This window comes from Micropterus dolomieu, linkage group LG22 (assembly GCF_021292245.1).
Source record: "Micropterus dolomieu isolate WLL.071019.BEF.003 ecotype Adirondacks linkage group LG22, ASM2129224v1, whole genome shotgun sequence".
NCBI lineage: Eukaryota > Metazoa > Chordata > Actinopteri > Centrarchiformes > Centrarchidae > Micropterus > Micropterus dolomieu.
The window spans coordinates 2,428,080-2,445,550 of NC_060171.1; the positions used below are offsets into that span (position 1 = coordinate 2,428,080).

The 17,471-nt window shown below is 42.2% G+C and overlaps 2 protein-coding genes across 2 annotated transcripts in view; both read right to left on the bottom strand.

Annotated features, from left to right (window-relative positions):
• Positions 1 to 7,106, bottom strand: part of LOC123961517 (fibroblast growth factor receptor substrate 2-like) — a 16,093-nt gene extending 8,987 nt beyond the window's left edge. Inside the window, exon 1 of the mRNA XM_046036987.1 lies at positions 6,632 to 7,106. The gene's annotated coding sequence lies outside the window, so the exon portion shown is untranslated. The remainder of the gene's footprint in view (positions 1 to 6,631) is intronic.
• A 79-nt stretch (positions 7,107 to 7,185) lies between these two features.
• Positions 7,186 to 17,471, bottom strand: part of LOC123961519 (receptor-type tyrosine-protein phosphatase beta-like) — a 59,685-nt gene continuing 49,399 nt past the window's right edge. The window contains exons 25-29 of the mRNA XM_046036988.1: positions 16,145 to 16,267; positions 15,513 to 15,676; positions 14,174 to 14,309; positions 9,372 to 9,492; positions 7,186 to 9,249 (exon numbers count right to left, since the gene is read on the bottom strand). Coding sequence (XP_045892944.1) covers positions 9,227 to 9,249; positions 9,372 to 9,492; positions 14,174 to 14,309; positions 15,513 to 15,676; positions 16,145 to 16,267 — 567 coding nt within the window. The 3' untranslated portion in view covers positions 7,186 to 9,226. The remainder of the gene's footprint in view (positions 9,250 to 9,371; positions 9,493 to 14,173; positions 14,310 to 15,512; positions 15,677 to 16,144; positions 16,268 to 17,471) is intronic.

Genomic DNA, 17,471 nt, shown 5'->3' on the forward strand with positions numbered 1-17,471 from the left:
GTCTGCCCGTCTGTCTGTCTGTCCTCTGTCTGTCTGCCCGTCATCTGTCTGCCCGTCTGCCCGTCTGTCTGTCCTCTGTCTGTCTGCCCGTCTGTCTGTCGTCTGTCTGCCCGTCTGTCTGTCATCTGTCTGCCCGTCATCTGTCTGCCCGTCTGCCCGTCTGTCTGTCTGTCCTCTGTCTGTCTGCCCGTCATCTGTCTGCCCGTCTGCCCGTCTGTCTGTCCTCTGTCTGTCTGCCCGTCTGCCCGTCATCTGTCTGCCCGTCTGCCTGTCATCTGTCTGCCCGTCTGTCTGTCATCTGTCTGCCCGTCGTCTGTCTGCCCGCCTGTCATCTGTCTGTCTGTCATCTGTCTGCCCGTCGTCTGTCTGCCCGCCTGTCTGTCATCTGTCTGCCCGCCTGTCTGTCATCTGTCTGCCCGCCTGTCTGTCATCTGTCTGCCCGCCTGTCTGTCATCTGTCTGCCCGCCTGTCTGTCATCTGTCTGTCATCTGTCTGTCATCTGTCTGTCATCTGTCTGCCCGCCTGTCTGTCATCTGTCTGTCATCTGTCTGCCCGCCTGTCATCTGTCTGCCCGTCTGCCCGTCATCTGTCTGCCCGTCTGCCTGTCATCTGTCTGCCCGTCTGCCTGTCATCTGTCTGCCCGTCTGCCTGTCATCTGTCTGCCCGTCTGCCTGTCATCTGTCTGCCCGTCTGCCTGTCATCTGTCTGCCCGTCTGCCCGTCATCTGTCTGCCCGTCATCTGTCTGCCCGTCTGCCTGTCAGCCCGTCATCTGTCTGCCCGTCTGCCTGTCATCTGTCTGCCCGTCTGTCCTCTGTCTGTCTGCCCGTCTGCCTGTCATCTGTCTGTCTGCCCGTCTGCCTGTCATCTGTCTGTCTGCCCGTCTGCCTGTCATCTGTCTGCCCGTCATCTGTCTGCCCGTCATCTGTCTGCCCGTCATCTGTCTGCCCGTCATCTGTCTGCCCGTCTGTCTGTCATCTGTCTGCCCGTCATCTGTCTGCCCGTCTGCCTGTCTGCCCGTCTGCCTGTCATCTGTCTGCCCGTCATCTGTCTGCCCGTCTGCCTGTCATCTGTCTGCCCGTCATCTGTCTGCCCGTCATCTGTCTGCCCGTCATCTGTCTGCCCGTCTGTCTGTCTGTCCTCTGTCTGTCTGCCCGTCATCTGTCTGCCCGTCTGCCCGTCTGTCTGTCCTCTGTCTGTCTGCCCGTCTGTCTGTCATCTGTCTGCCCGTCTGTCTGTCGTCTGTCCATTTAACTACTGAAACTTAGCGCCTGTGGATTTTTTATTGCATTACTATTATTGCAACATTGATTGTTTTAATAATCGATTAATCAACGTACATAATGTCACAGCTTCCACATGCTGTTTCTAAGTGATGTTAGTCTTTTAAACACGGCTCGCTGTCTCGTCTGTGCGCTACGTCCAGGGTCTGAAATTAACACCCGCCAAGCGCCAAATGCGGGTAGATTTTATGTTTGGCGAGTAAATTTCAAAAGGCTATCCGCCACACTGGCGGGTGAATGTTCATACCAAAATAGTAATGTAATAATCAGTGTTTTCCCTACAATGTATTCATCAGCACCGCTGCAAAATCTTTCCATGATCAGTAATATCACGACATTCACTGAGACGCGCCAGGCCGCCCGTTTTTCCAAGGGCGCCTCTGTTCATGGTTGCATAGCAACGTCGGCCACGTGAGTGCTTGTGGAAAGGAGAGAGCGCGGTACGAACTGCAAAGTCACCGATCTGCAGCTAGCTGCCGCTCATTAGCTGTTATGTGGCGACATTTACCAGGAGTGAGCCAACCTTTAAAACGAAAACCCACAGACGAAAAGGGCGACGAATTACATAAAAAAAGAAAGTTTTGTGAGAAATGGAGGTTTGGAGAGAACGGAGTTTCAAGAGGCTGGCTACAATATGATTCTGACGCGGTCGTGATGAGCTGTTCTGTGTGTCGCCAGTATGCTAAAGATAAAAACAGAAACAACTCATTTGTCATCGGAAATAAAACGATGAAACTTGAGAACATTCGTGACCATGAACACAGTAAGTGTCACACTGCCTGCGTGTCTGTGTCTCTGGCTCAATCTGAGCCTCTACTCTCGAAAACTTCTGTGACAGCGCTAATGGCAATGTGAGAGCAGACCAGCAACAAGATGAAGCTACTGTTTAGGACTGTACATGCCATTGGCAAGAAGGCCAGGCCACTTTCTGACTTCGAGTGGATGTGCGAGTAAGTGAAACTTGTTTGCTAGACTAACATTTTATATGAAGCTATGATAGGGTGACCATCAGTCCTGTTTTCCCAGGACATGTCCTGTTTTCACGTCCTGTCCTGGCTGTTTTTTTTTAGTCTGATACATTGTCAGATCTCCTTATGGTCCCGCTGTCCTCTCCAGAGATCAGGGAGTATGATCCAAGCAAAGCTGTGATGCTGTGGCACCAAAACTCTGTTAGGAGTAGGAGGCCAGAATTCATGGACCATGCAAAAAGTGTAATTGCGGTAGAGAGTGAGTCGTCGGATGACTATGAGGTTTAAGTTCTGATAGTTTTACAAAACCTTCAAATGTACTGTTATGAGCGCTAGTTCCACCTCTTCCATGTCTTACTATTTGTTGCTCTGTTTTGACTTCTATGTACACTTATTCATTAAAAATACCATATCAATTAAATGTACTGAAATTAATGTATATGTGATTTGGCCGGTAAAAAATATGCTTGGCTGGTGGATTTTTTCATCTACCAGTCCCCGTGGCAGGTGAGCCAAAAAGTATTAATTTCGGACCCTGGCTACGTCACCATGTGGGACCTTCACTTTATAATTATATTTAGATAATGTGATTGGCTGTTAGTTAACGTTTGTGTTTATATGTATTGTCAGAGGGCTGCAAGTAACAATGATTTTCATTATAGATTAATTTCACGATTGGTTTCTCAATTCACTGTTGACGTGGAATCCAACATGTCTCGTTTGATCAGACCAACAGTTTAAAATACAAAGAGATTCAGTTTAAAATGACCTAGGAAATATTCACATTTCAGAAACTGGAACTCACAAATATTTGTATTTATTATTATATTTATTATTTATAAATTAACCCTTTGCTAAGCCCCCCCCACTATTCGGTACTAGGGCTGAACGGTTTTGGAAAATAATCTAATTGCGATTTTTCTTTTTTAACCAATATTGCAATTTAATGTGCGATTAATTTTTAAGCTCTTTACCGTCTGTATTATTCAAAACAGACAAGCAATAAATCGATGTATAGTCTGTCCAACAGATTAAACACACACTGTTCTTTCTTGTAGGCCAGGCCCGTGTTATGATGAAATTAGGTGATGCTTTAATTGCATTAATTATTATTATGAGCAATGGTGGAGAAGAAATATCAAATTATAATAATATGAGAAAGATAATTTGAGAGTCAAGTCATGGCATTAAATAATATAACATCATCATCATCAGGTCGGCCTACAGACCACAAGAAAAACACAGTTTACCAGTGTGAACTGTATTTTAGCTGTAATTCTCCGACAACACCGGAGTTCCCCCTCAGCCTCCGATGCTGGTCAGCAGCACGCTGGCTGTAACTCAGAACAGACCGGGCCTCTGTAGGACTTGCGAGTTTGGTTTGAAACGCTGTTTCACAGCTATTTCCTGAGCTGACTGGTGGCCGTGTGTGTGACGCAGGCGCCGATCGCAGCAGTACGCTTACCTTATTACACGTGTCTGTTGTGCATTTTTCCTGTCCGCCAAAGCGGCGGATGGCTCGACAATTTCAACCACCAACACCACCCAGTTACCCGCGGGTGGAGGGCGCTACTTTCATTTCCTGTGTGACACTTAAGTTTCTGTCGTGTCAGCTTCTGTCAAGCTTAAGGCCGTTGTACAACAATAAGTCAAGGTACAGCGTGACGTGCGAAAGTTGATGCTTCGTCTGCAGACTGCTTTACTCTCGCGTGTCATGTGACCAGAGCGCGATTAGAAAACTTGTTTTATCATATCGCGATAATATCGCAAATGCAATTAATCGTTCGGCCCTATTCGCCACCATATCGATACCAGAATTCTGAAAAACGGTCAGTACTCGTTTTGCTCGGTACTGAAGCTCCGACACGTAGAACATAACGAGTGCGACCACAGCTCCGCCTCGACTCGTCCGACAGAAAAGAGTTTAGAAACCAGGTGAAGTTAGTTTCACGGTTGTTTCCTTCAGCAGCTCAGAGTCAAAGCCTGGATTTCTCCCAGGTCTGTTGGGAGAGCTGATTCAGTTTGATCACCAGAAAACTATAAAAGGTGACGAACAGGCAACGCTCCTGTTATTGTAGGAGGAGTTAGTCTGAAAAGGTCAATACGATCCATTTCAATCAATTGTTTTTCGATATAAAAATCTCAGACGACTGCCAGTCTAGATAGAGTCCACCTTTAAACATTTCACACCAGAGAGATTGTAAAGAAAAGTTAAGAAAAGTATGTATTTAATTTAATAATTATTTATGCGCTGTGCAGCATTGTAATTTCAACAGTTTGCTCATTTCTGAATGTACTGACATCAAACCACCTCTCATCGGTCCTGGACGTCCTCTCACAGCTGTTAGTTATTAGTTGTCATGTGTAGATGCTTTTATTAAAAGAAGTGGATATTAAAGTACATGGGGTTTATGCAACACCGAGAGCTTCAGTTTACACACTGTTAGCAAGTCAGAGAGACAAACCAAAACTAAATGTTAACTCACCCTGCGTTCACTATAAGGTTATTTTCTTCAATCAAGTTTCCCTCTGCGCCGTCATGAAAGCTAAACTACGACCAGACTTCAGAGAGACTGAAAAATCTGCGCAGCGTTGTCTTCCACTGTCATTAGATTTTTGTATATTGTGTTATATTTTCTATTTACCTACTTTCTATTATTTCTATTCCTTAATATCTTGATTTGCAAAGTGAGCAACTTTAACAATTATTCTTATTCTGATTGCTGAGTGTCATTACTCTTTACATGCATTAAACTAAAGTATTAACAGAAAAATGAACATACATACGTACTCAACAATGAAAATAGCCTGTAGGTCAGCTGTAGGTTTGCAGAATATGTAGCTTAAACTTATCACGTTTAATGAGAGACAGTGGGACAGTGTTTAAGTCCAGTCAAACTATCAACTTTGTCGACTTGTTAACTAAGTTTGTACAAGTTAGTTAGCAGCAGTCTCATAGTATGTTTTGTTTTAAAAGTAAATTGCTTATTACCTTTTTATTTTTCATAAATTTAATGAACTGCGATTACATCTATGTATAGATTTTTTTTTTTTTTTTACATCCAGTTAACAATTAAACATGTTAACAGAGTAACATAACATAGTCTTTAGTTTTGTTGTAACACTAATAAATTACAACTTTTGGAGGGAGGGTCAGTAAAAATTGTCTTTGGGTCAGTGAGTTTCAAACCCACTGCAAAAAAAATTTGAGGTTGAGTCCTATGATTTAAATTAATATTTTGCCTTTAACAAATATTGCACCTCTTAACATTTGAAAATTGCAGTAAGTCAAACTGCAATTTCGAGACGTTTTGGATGAATTGTTCAGTCCATTACATGTTAATAAAACTAAATTATTAGCACACATGTACTACTTAATTTAAACATCTTTAGTTCAGCTGCACTTCTGCTCTATATACCTTTAACTAATTAAGTTTAATGGGAGTGTTTAAATCCAGTCAAACCATTAACGATAACTAATTTAGTCTACTTGTTAACTAAGTTTGTACCAGTTAGTTGGCAGCAGTCTGTTAGTATATTATGTTTTCAAAGTAAATTGTTTATTATTACCTTTTTATTTCTCATAAATTGAATGAACTGCAATGACATTTGTTTAGTTTTTTTTTTTTTTTTAGATGTATCTAATAAACAACAGAACAGAATAACATAACTTTTGGAGGGAGGGACAGTAAAAAAAAAATAAAATTGTCTTGGGGACAGTTTCAAACCCACTGCAAAAAAGTTTAATTAATATTTTACCTTTAACAAATATTTCACCTCTTGCGATTTGAAATTTGCAGAAAGAAATATAGCGATTTCGATTAATTGTTCAGTCTTTTACATGTTATTAAACTAAATAATTAGCACATATGTACTATTTAATGTAAACAATCCTTCAGGTCAGCTGCTGGTCTGCTGTATTAACACGTTACTCACCTTTATCTACTCAAGTTTAATGAGACAGTGTTTAAATCCAGTCCAACTAATCTTCACTATCACTTTCTATTAAAGCTCCAGAGTAACAGTGAACCCTGTTTGGGTGTTTACCGACTCACACCAACGAGCAGCCGCCGGATTAAAAACTAAGTGCTGCTAACTAAGTTTTACAAGTTTGTACAAGTTAGTTAGCAGCAGCAGCTCCAGTCTGAATCCCTGGACTGACTAACTGCTTTCTCTCGGTGTGGTGTGATGGTAGTGTAATGGCAGCTGGTTAGCACAAAGCTAAACTGACCTCTCTTGCTGGTTGAATAAGCTAACACAGATTTCAGCTACCTAATTAGCTCCGAGGCTAACTTACAGTTCGGCGAACACACCAACGCATTCCGCTTGCTAGCCCGTCCCTCTTTAAATGCAACGTTAAATAAAAACAGAGTCATACTCACGAGGCAGAGTTAGCGTGATGAATTACAGCGTCCACACTTCCCGGACATTCACACACAGTTTGGTGAAGCAGCTTTGAATTTGTCCCTAAAAAAAAAAAACGACGCTGGCCAGTGAACCAACAAGCCAGCTAGCGTTAGCCCGCTGCTAGCTACACCAGCAGAGCCTCCATCTTTCCTCTGCTGCTGCCAGAGCGCCAAAAAAAAAACAATCACAACTTCTTTCAAATGTGTCTAACGCTCGTGTTCGCGCAGATGAAGCGGTGAAAAGAGGTTTAGATCCATGGGTGGTCCTCGGGGGTTCACTGCGGGGTGCGAGGTTCCGTCCAAACGCACTTTTTTCACGCCGAAAACCAAGTTTGCTGCGGTCGGACCGTGTTTTCCGCTGCTAGCCTGTCGGGCTAAATCACTGCAACTTGGCTAAACTTCCGAGACTTCCAGGCAGCCTCCAATGTGGTGAAGCCCCGCGGCAGTGCGCATGCGTGGGGCCCGTGTGGTTTGGGATAGCCGGGGCCTCTCCCAGCGGAGGCTTAATGAATGACTAACAGAAATTCATCTGAAAAAATACATAATTACTTGTTTTATTCAAACACCCACAAATATGCGTCATACACAGAGTAATGCACACGGAGCCAAAGATTGAACGCTCACAGAGGCATAAATCTGATTATTGACATGAAGGATTCCATCACAGTGAGTTTACAGTCGTGTTGGAGCAGGTAGGCATCGATAATGCATGAATAGTCATAATATTTCTACATTCTCTGTTGTGTTTAATTAACTGTTCTCACATACAGTATGCTCTAACACCATGAAGAACAGTTCAGGTCGTGGTAAAACATAATGCTCAGATGATATCTTTCACACATTTAGGATTAAAAACATATTTCACTGATACAAGATGCAAATTTAAAGCCCTGAAAACACATTTTCTTAATCAGCCTCTCATGTGTGACTGAGTTCTACACATCTTTTGAGTTATTTCACAAGAGATATTTCAGTCTGTGCTAATATTTTATCTCTTCTGATCAAAAATCACCTGTGAGTTTTGAAACTCTTAATAAATAAAACCTATGGATGTTTTTTCCAAACTTCAGCTGTGATTTTTGCTTACTGTATATCCTCATGAACATTTGGTGTTAGAGACATTTCTCCAAGTTTGAAACCAATTTTTCAGGAGCTTTAAGCTTTTATTTGCACAGTGAAAACATTATGACTGGATGGATTACTAAACAACTGGCCCCTCGGTACATTCACAGAATTCCCTGTAACATTGTGCAGGTTAACTAAACTCAAGAATGTTGTTTCCAGGCGGGAAAATTTTCTGAAAGTTATTTTTGTCCCTCTCATTTTTATAGTTTGAGGTAAATTTACTCAGTAATATCTATTTTAAAGTGTCCTCTGATTGTCCAGCTGCCAACATCCAGATATAGGTTAATGAGCAGAACAGAGTTGTTTTTAGGGGTCCAAGCCCGAAGGCATTTTTTTAACTCCTCCTAAACAGAGAGTCCGATCTACACCAATTTGTGCACACAGACTCTATAGTCACTAATGATCAAAAGTTATTAAACACATTTGATAATCCAAAAATGCACAGTTATAAAGAAACAACTTCCTGCAGGACATGGTCAAAACAGGACATGTTGTCATATCTGTTTAAATGAATGATGCCTGCAGACATTACTCAGGGCTTTGGCCAGAGAGGACGCCTGCAGACACTACTCAGGGCTAAGGCTTGAGAGAACGCCTGCAGACACTACTCAGGGTAACCGCCAGAGAGGACGCCTGCAGACACTACTCAGGGCTAAGGCTTGAGAGGACGCCTGCAGACACTACTCAGGGCTAAGGCTTGAGAGGACGCCTGCAGACACTACTCAGGGCTAAGGCTTGAGAGGACGCCTGCAGACACTACTCAGGGCTAAGGCTTGAGAGGACGCCTGCAGACACTACTCAGGAACCATCAAACTAAAACAGTCCAGCAGTCTAGTAATAAATCCTCCTTCATGAAGGTGATCATGTTCAGTGTGGAGGATGCAGTTTGAAACTACACTAACGTTTAATGCAGGACTGAGCTCTGTGAAGTTTATAACAGTCCACTCATACTTGACGCCTCGGGGCCCCTGGTGCCATGTAGGGGCCCGTTCAGTAATCCATCCATTCATTGTGAACCACGACAGAGTCTCACTATTGTTGGCAACATGATGCAGTTTGTCTTGACAGAAACATAAAGGAAAACATACTGGAAACTAAAATCCTTCAGCATCACACAGAGTTTGGAAAAACATATGAAAGACTTTGGTTTGTATGATTTGTTTAACTGTAATGTGCAAATATTATAGCTTATAAAACACAAACACACAATTTAAAAAGCATCCATTATAGAAATGTTTGATAAAATATATACAAATACACACAGATAGGATGGAAGTATATGTACAGTTCTGTTGTCATTAATCCTGTATGTTACATAAATAATAGTTGTTAGTAATAAAGTTTTTTCTATAAACATTCTATACACATTAATAATGTAATAAAAAAATAGAATTGCCATGTTTCCCTGTAGTGCTCAACATATCGCTCAGTAGTCACATACAATCTTTAACGTCTGGCGCACAGCATCTCTGTGGGAAAAGGATCAATATATAAATATAAATTAATTTGATGAGCAGTTATTGTAACTAATGTCTCTAAGTGAGCTGATGTATGTCCTCATCAATGAGCTGCAGCTTTGATGATCACTCACCTCTTTGGGAGTTGTAGTTCACATTTTCATAGACAGGATAGAGGAGGTTCTCCTGCTCACTGCGGAGCTTCCTGGCTCTCAAAACATCACGAACACACTGATGGAGGTACGCATACTGACACTGAGGAGAGAGGAGAAACCACGTCACATTAACACCGAGGTGGAGAAAACGCAGAGAGGAGAAACCACGTCACAATAACACAAAGGTGGAGAAAACGCAGAGAGGAGAAACCACGTCACATTAACACCGAGGTGGAGAAAACGCAGAGAGGAGAAACCACGTCACAATAACACAAAGGTGGAGAAAACGCAGAGAGGAGAAACCACGTCACATTAACACAGAGGTGGAGAAAACACAGAGAGGAGAAACCACGTCACATTAACACCGAGGTGGAGAAAACGCAAAGAGGAGAAACCACGTCACAATAACACAAAGGTGGAGAAAACGCAGAGAGGAGAAACCACGTCACATTAACACAGAGGTGGAGAAAACACAGAGAGGAGAAACTACGTCACAATAACACAGAGGTGGAGAAAACACCGAGAGGAGAAACCACGTCACAATAACACCGAGGTGGAGAAAACGCAGAGAGGAGAAACTACGTCACAATAACACCGAGGTGGAGAAAACGCAGAGAGGAGAAACCACGTCACAATAACACCAAGGTGGAGAAAACACACAGAGGAGAAACCACGTCACAATAACACCAAGGTGGAGAAAACGCAGAGAGGAGAAACCACGTCACATTAACACAGAGGTGGAGAAAACACAGAGAGGAGAAACTACGTCACAATAACACCAAGGTGGAGAAAACACACAGAGGAGAAACCACGTCACAATAACACAGAGGTGGAGAAAACACACAGAGGAGAAACCACGTCACAATAACACAGAGGTGGAGAACACGCAGAGAGGAGAAACCACGTCACAATAACACAAAGGTGGAGTAAACACAGAGAGGAGAAACCACGTCACATTAACACCGAGGTGGAGAAAACGCAGAGAGGAGAAACCACGTCACAATAACACCGAGGTGGAGAAAACGCAGAGAGGAGAAACCACGTCACAATAACACCGAGGTGGAGAAAACACAGAGAGGAGAAACTACGTCACAATAACACCAAGGTGGAGAAAACACACAGAGGAGAAACCACGTCACAATAACACAGAGGTGGAGAAAACGCAGAGAGGAGAAACCACGTCACATTAACACCGAGGTGGAGAAAATGCAGAGAGGAGAAACTACGTCACAATAACACAGAGGTGGAGAAAACGCAGAGAGGAGAAACCACGTCACAATAACACAGAGGTGGAGAAAACACAGAGAGGAGAAACTACGTCACAATAACACAGAGGTGGAGAAAACGCAGAGAGGAGAAACCACGTCACAATAACACAGAGGTGGAGAAAACGCAGAGAGGAGAAACCACGTCACAATAACACAGAGGTGGAGAAAACGCAGAGAGGAGAAACCACGTCACATTAACACAGAGGTGGAGAAAACACAGAGAGGAGAAACTACGTCACAATAACACCAAGGTGGAGAAAACACAGAGAGGAGAAACCACGTCACAATAACACAAAGGTGGAGTAAACACAGAGAGGAGAAACCACGTCATATTAACACCGAGGTGGACCGAGGTGGAGAAAACGCAGAGAGGAGAAACTACGTCACAATAACACAAAGGTGGAGTAAACACAGAGAGGTGAAACCACGTCACAATAACACAAAGGTGGAGTAAACGCAGAGAGGAGAAACCACGTCACAATAACACCGAGGTGGAGAAAACACAGAGAGGAGAAACCACGTCACAATAACACAGAGGTGGAGAAAACACAGAGAGGACACAGAGGTGGAGAAAACACAGAGAGGAGAAACCACGTCACAATAACACCGAGGTGGAGTAAACACAGAGAGGACACAGAGGTGGAGAAAACACAGAGAGGAGAAACCACGTCACAATAACACCGAGGTGGAGAAAACACAGAGAGGAGAAACCACGTCACAATAACACCAAGGTGGAGAAAACACAGAGAGGAGAAACCACGTCACAATAACACAGAGGGGGAGAAAACGCAGAGAGGAGAAACCACGTCACAATAACACCAAGGTGGACCGAGGTGGAGAAAACACAGAGAGGAGAAACCACGTCACAATAACACAGAGGTGGAGAAAACACAGAGAGGAGAAACCACGTCACAATAACACCGAGGTGGAGAAAACACAGAGAGGAGAAACCACTTCACAATAACACAGAGGTGGAGAAAACACAGAGAGGAGAAACCACGTCACAATAACACCGAGGTGGAGAAAACACAGAGAGGAACCACGTCAAAATATCACCAAGGTGGACCCGAGGTGGAGAAAACACAGAGAGGAGAAACCACGTCACAATAACACCGAGGTGGAGTAAACACAGAGAGGAGAAACCACATCACAATAACACCGAGGTGGACCGAGGTGGAGAAAACGCAGAAAGGAGAAACCACGTCACAATAACACAAAGGTGGAGTAAACACAGAGAGGTGAAACCACGTCACAATAACACAAAGGTGGAGTAAACACAGAGAGGAGAAACCACGTCACAATAACACAAAGGTGGAGTAAACACAGAGAGGAGAAACCACGTCACAATAACACCGAGGTGGAGAAAACACAGAGAGGTGAAACCACGTCACAATAACACAAAGGTGGAGAAAACACAGAGAGGAGAAACCACGTCACAATAACACCGAGGTGGAGAAAACACAGAGAGGAGAAACCACGTCACAATAACACAAAGGTGGAGTAAACACAGAGAGGAGAAACCACGTCACAATAACACCAAGGTGGAGAAAACACAGAAAGGAGAAACCACGTCACAATAACACAGAGGTGGAGAAAACACAGAGAGGAGAAACTACGTCACAATAACACCGAGGTGGAGTAAACGCAGAGAGGTGAAACCACGTCACAATAACACCGAGGTGGAGAAAACACAGAGAGGAGAAACCACGTCACAATAACACAGAGGTGGAGAAAACACAGAGAGGAGAAACCACGTCACAATAACACAGAGGTGGAGAAAACACAGAGAGGAGAAACCACGTCACAATAACACAGAGGTGGAGAAAACACAGAGAGGAGAAACCACGTCACAATAACACAGAGGTGGAGAAAACACAGAGAGGAGAAACCACGTCACAATAACACAGAGGTGGAGAAAACACAGAGAGGAGAAACCACGTCACAATAACACAGAGGTGGAGAAAACACAGAGAGGAGAACACAGAAACGTCACATTTAAGCCTGATTTATACTTCGAGTGTACGCTGTAGCCAACGGAGTAAGCTACGTACGTAGCCCTGCATTGGTTACTTGTGCATTGGTGTCTGCGTTGTCCTGCATTTACACCGGCAAAACGCTAGTTGGCGTAGCATTATAGCGTCTAATGTTATCGACTGCGACGTGTAGTTACATTTTTGAGGAGGTGCACGTCAGGCTGCGATGTAGGGTACGGTGCAGATTTGACGCAGAAGTAAAAATCAAGCTTTACACAGAGAGCCCTATTTTAACGATCTGAGTGCACGGCTTGAAGCACATGGCGCAATTTTTGTAGTTAAACAGCAGAAAAAAAGGGTCAGTGCGCCAGACGCATGGTTCAAAAGGGTTGGACTTTGAAGTCATGGTTATGTGACTGAACTGTACTACAGACTGGAGTCTGTTAACAGACAGACGCCGTCTCCTCAATGCGCTGCATTATCAGGAACTATGATGAACCGTCGTGGGTCACATCTCTCTCTCTTTATTGTGTGTTTTATTGATGTATGAGTGTTTTCTTTTACTTTCATGATTAAAGAGGCTGCTTTAAGTCATTTTAAATGTGCAGTAACGTCACAGCAAATATCGTGGAGCATTTAAGCAGCAAAACAAAAAAAACGAGTTTTAACGTTGACATGACAGGACAGAGGAACTCAGAGGAACAGGAAACAGAATTCAGCTTTTAGCCTCTAAAATCATTTAGACGCTCTGATGGAGCTCAGGACTGATCAGGAGGACGGCTGCTTTACAGTTTAATTGTATGAACCTGGACTGTGTGTGTGGCTTTTTGGATGTGTAGAAGAACACAGAACATTAATTATCAATAGATCCTGACTGATCCTGTTGGCGTGAAAACAAAGTATGACACACTGAATGAATCATCATTTAAAGATGATTAAAATATCTAAATTCACTGATATATTTCAGCTGTGCCATCTTATACACAGGCTACTGTAACATCTCATGGACTGACGCCTTCCAAACACACATTAGTCAGCACAGTAATCGCTTGTGGTCATTGCAACACGGTTGAGTCACACCGTTCTAGACTTCCAAGGGCCCCAACAGGCCCAGATTAACCAGGTGCCTTGTGGGTTTCGGTCGTTTCATGAATTGCACAAGAACTTGAACCACTAAATTACAACATCAGCTGAGGCGGGCCCTGCAGTGTTAGTGTTGGACCTCGGTGTGTCAGAGGGGGCCTGTGCTCACATGGTACATGTTCCTAAATAAAGTGGTGTTTATTGAAATACCATGATAGGGGCCCGACAATGACCGCTGAATCCAGCTATGATGGAACAGTGTAAATGATTCCATTAAATATAGTGTCAACAGGATGTGAGAAAAGAAAAACTGATGATAGCTCATTTTTTCAACATCTCTGCACCAGATCATACTGTAGATTACAGAGCTTTGAGTTTGGCCCCTTGTATCACTGCAAAAACAGATGTAAACTCATGTGAAAATCCCCATAATTCCCTGCTGTCAGTGTCTTCCTACCTCAGTTTGCACCATGTGTGATCGGTGGAGTCGCAAGTCAAAGACGGAGCCGTAGATGTCCAGCGTGTCCTTGGTGTCCAGCTGCTGCAGCACTCGATCCAGAACGATGAAGGTCCCTGTACGGCCCACACCAGCACTGACGTACACACACACCAAACTCCAGTTAAAAACCACTCGCTTTAACAAATACAAGTAATGAGCAGGATTCTGTCTCATGAGCAGCTTCTCCCGATAACACCACAACCTCAGCTCAGTTATCTCCAGTGGTGGACATTTACTCAAATACTGTCCTTAAGTAAAAATTAGAGGTATTTGTACTAGAGTGGAGTTTTCTTTTCATGCCACTTTCTCCTTCTGCTCCATCTCACAGGGAGATCTTGTACTTTTTACTTCACTACATTTATCTGACAGCTTCAGTTACTTTACAAAGTCAGATTTTTACACACAGAACACATGAAGAGTTTATTTATTAGTAATAAATTAAACTCCAACAGTTTATACAAGTACAGCTGGTACATTAGTTGATGTAATTTAATTTAATTGGCAACTATTTTCATAATCGTTGAAGTCATTTTTTCAAGATTTGCTGCTTTTCATTTTGATTATTTTAGTTTTGAGGTTTAAATTGAGAGAACAAGCATTGAGAAGGTGTCACTTTGGGCTCTGGGTAACTGTGACACCATTTCTCACTATTTTCAGAAGTTTTACAGTCGATTAATGGAGAAAATAATCAGCAGATTAATCCATAATAAAAATAATCATTAACTGCAGTCTGATACAAAATAGTTCACACTCAACCAACTACATGAATGCATGAGTAATAATAATCTAATGATAAAATATATATCAGTATAACAGTCACAACGGACATTTTCATTCTGCATTAAGTACTTTACTATTTTAGGTAAATTTTCCTGATTAAATACTTTTATTTAAGTAACATTTTCAATGCAGTACTTTTACTCAAGTAAAGGACCTGAGTACTTCGTCCACCACTGGTTATCTCAGAGGTTTTGTTGAGCTCCACTTTGTGTCTCTCATGTGTTTTTCAGGTCATTCTGTTTGAGGCGATGGGGGTTTGGAGGGGGTGAATGTGTGAAGATTTTAACATGTTTTAGGGTCTAGTGGACAGAATTACGGTATTGTTGGGTCTCTGTAAATAAAATTATAAGAAAAGTGCAATGAGATAACGTCTACTATGAATTTGAAAAAGTAAAATCACTTCTGTAATAAACACTTTTAAATGTTACCAGGATCAATAGAAAGTTTAATAAAGGAATCTTGATGTTATTTACTGACTCTAAAAAGTGGAGTTCATGATGGTGTCCTTGTCATGTACCTGCAGTGGACCACGGTGGGTCCAGATCCAGGACTTCTGTTGACATAGTCCCGGACGGTCCGGACAAACTGGATGAGGGACTGAGTGGTGTCTGGGACTCCGTGATCGGGCCACACTGTGTAGTGAAACTGACGGACCAGCCGAGTGAAGCGCAGCTGCTCCTCCTGCACAGAGACACAGCATTATGACACGAAACTGTCATAACACAACATGGGGTCTTAACTTCTTTTTATGAAATACTTTTAAATTTGATATTAAAGGAACATTTCCACACAGTCAAAACTAAAGGACACGTGATGTTGTGGCGGCTTTACTGTTGCTGAGTGCATGAGGGATCTGATGAAACAGGACATTTATTCTGGTTTATTTTCTAAACATGTCTCAGACACGTCCAGCGACTTTACCTTTCAGCTGCTGTATGAACAAGTACTTTTACAAGTTTACGTTTGCTTTAACACTATAAGTCCATTTAATTAGGTGATAACTATTACGGTTGTAAAACAATTACACAAGACTTCTGGTCGTTCAGCTTCAGTATTTGTTCTATAATAAATAGTGATATAAAGAAGCAGCCAACACATCAGAGGAAACTGATATTAAAGAGTCAAACACCACTTGATCATTTTACGTACACTGCAGATGTTGAACTCTCGTATAGTCCACTCAGGAAGAACAGACTCTGACAGCATCTGGACGATCAAGTCTCCGTAGTACAGAGGGTCCTGATCAAACGGCCAGTAGTGGTCACACTTCACCTGGACACAGGGTGTCACATGTATTTAACATGCAACATGTACAGTTCATAACATGGTTGTAACGTGTGTAACATAGATGTAACATGGATGAAACGTGTATGTAATGTGTGTGACGCGTGGAAGATTTACAGCTTGTAACAGGTGCATTACATATGTGTCACATCTAACATGTGTTTAACATGTATTTCAGATGTGTAACATGCATTTTACACAGATGTAATTTGTGTGCTATGTGTGTAACACAAGTGTAACATGTACAGTGTGTAACATGTATCTAACATGTGTGTAACATGTGTGTCACATGTATTTAACATGGGAAGTGTGTAACATACATGTAACGTGTATTTAACAATTATGTGATGTGTGTAACATTTACTGCTTGTAACATGTGCATTACAGGTGTGTAACTGTGTAACATATATTTAACATGTATGTAATGTGTGTAACGTGTGTAACATGGATGTAACTTGTACGGTTTGGAACATACATGTAACATGTATATGACATGTGACATGTGTGACATGGATCTAACATGTATTTAATGTGAGTAACGTGTGTAACTCATATGTAACGTGTAAAGTGTGTAACATGTATCTAACATGTGTGTAACATGTGTGTCACATGTATTTAACATGGGAAGTGTGTAACATACATGTAACGTGTATTTAACAATTATGTGATGTGTGTAACATTTACTGCTTGTAACATGTGCATTACAGGTGTGTAACTGTGTAACATATATTTAACATGTATGTAATGTGTGTAACGTGTGTAACATGGATGTAACTTGTACGGTTTGGAACATACATGTAACATGTATATGACATGTGACATGTGTGACATGGATCTAACATGTATTTAATGTGAGTAACGTGTGTAACTCATATGTAACGTGTAAAGTGTGTAACATGTATCTAACATGTGTGTAACATGTGTGTCACATGTATTTAACATGGGAAGTGTGTAACATACATGTAACGTGTATTTAACAATTATGTGATGTGTGTAACATTTACTGCTTGTAACATGTGCATTACAGGTGTGTAACTGTGTAACATATATTTAACATGTATGTAATGTGTGTAACGTGTGTAACATGGATGTAACTTGTACGGTTTGGAACATACATGTAACATGTATATGACATGTGACATGTGTGACATGGATCTAACATGTATTTAATGTGAGTAACGTGTGTAACTCA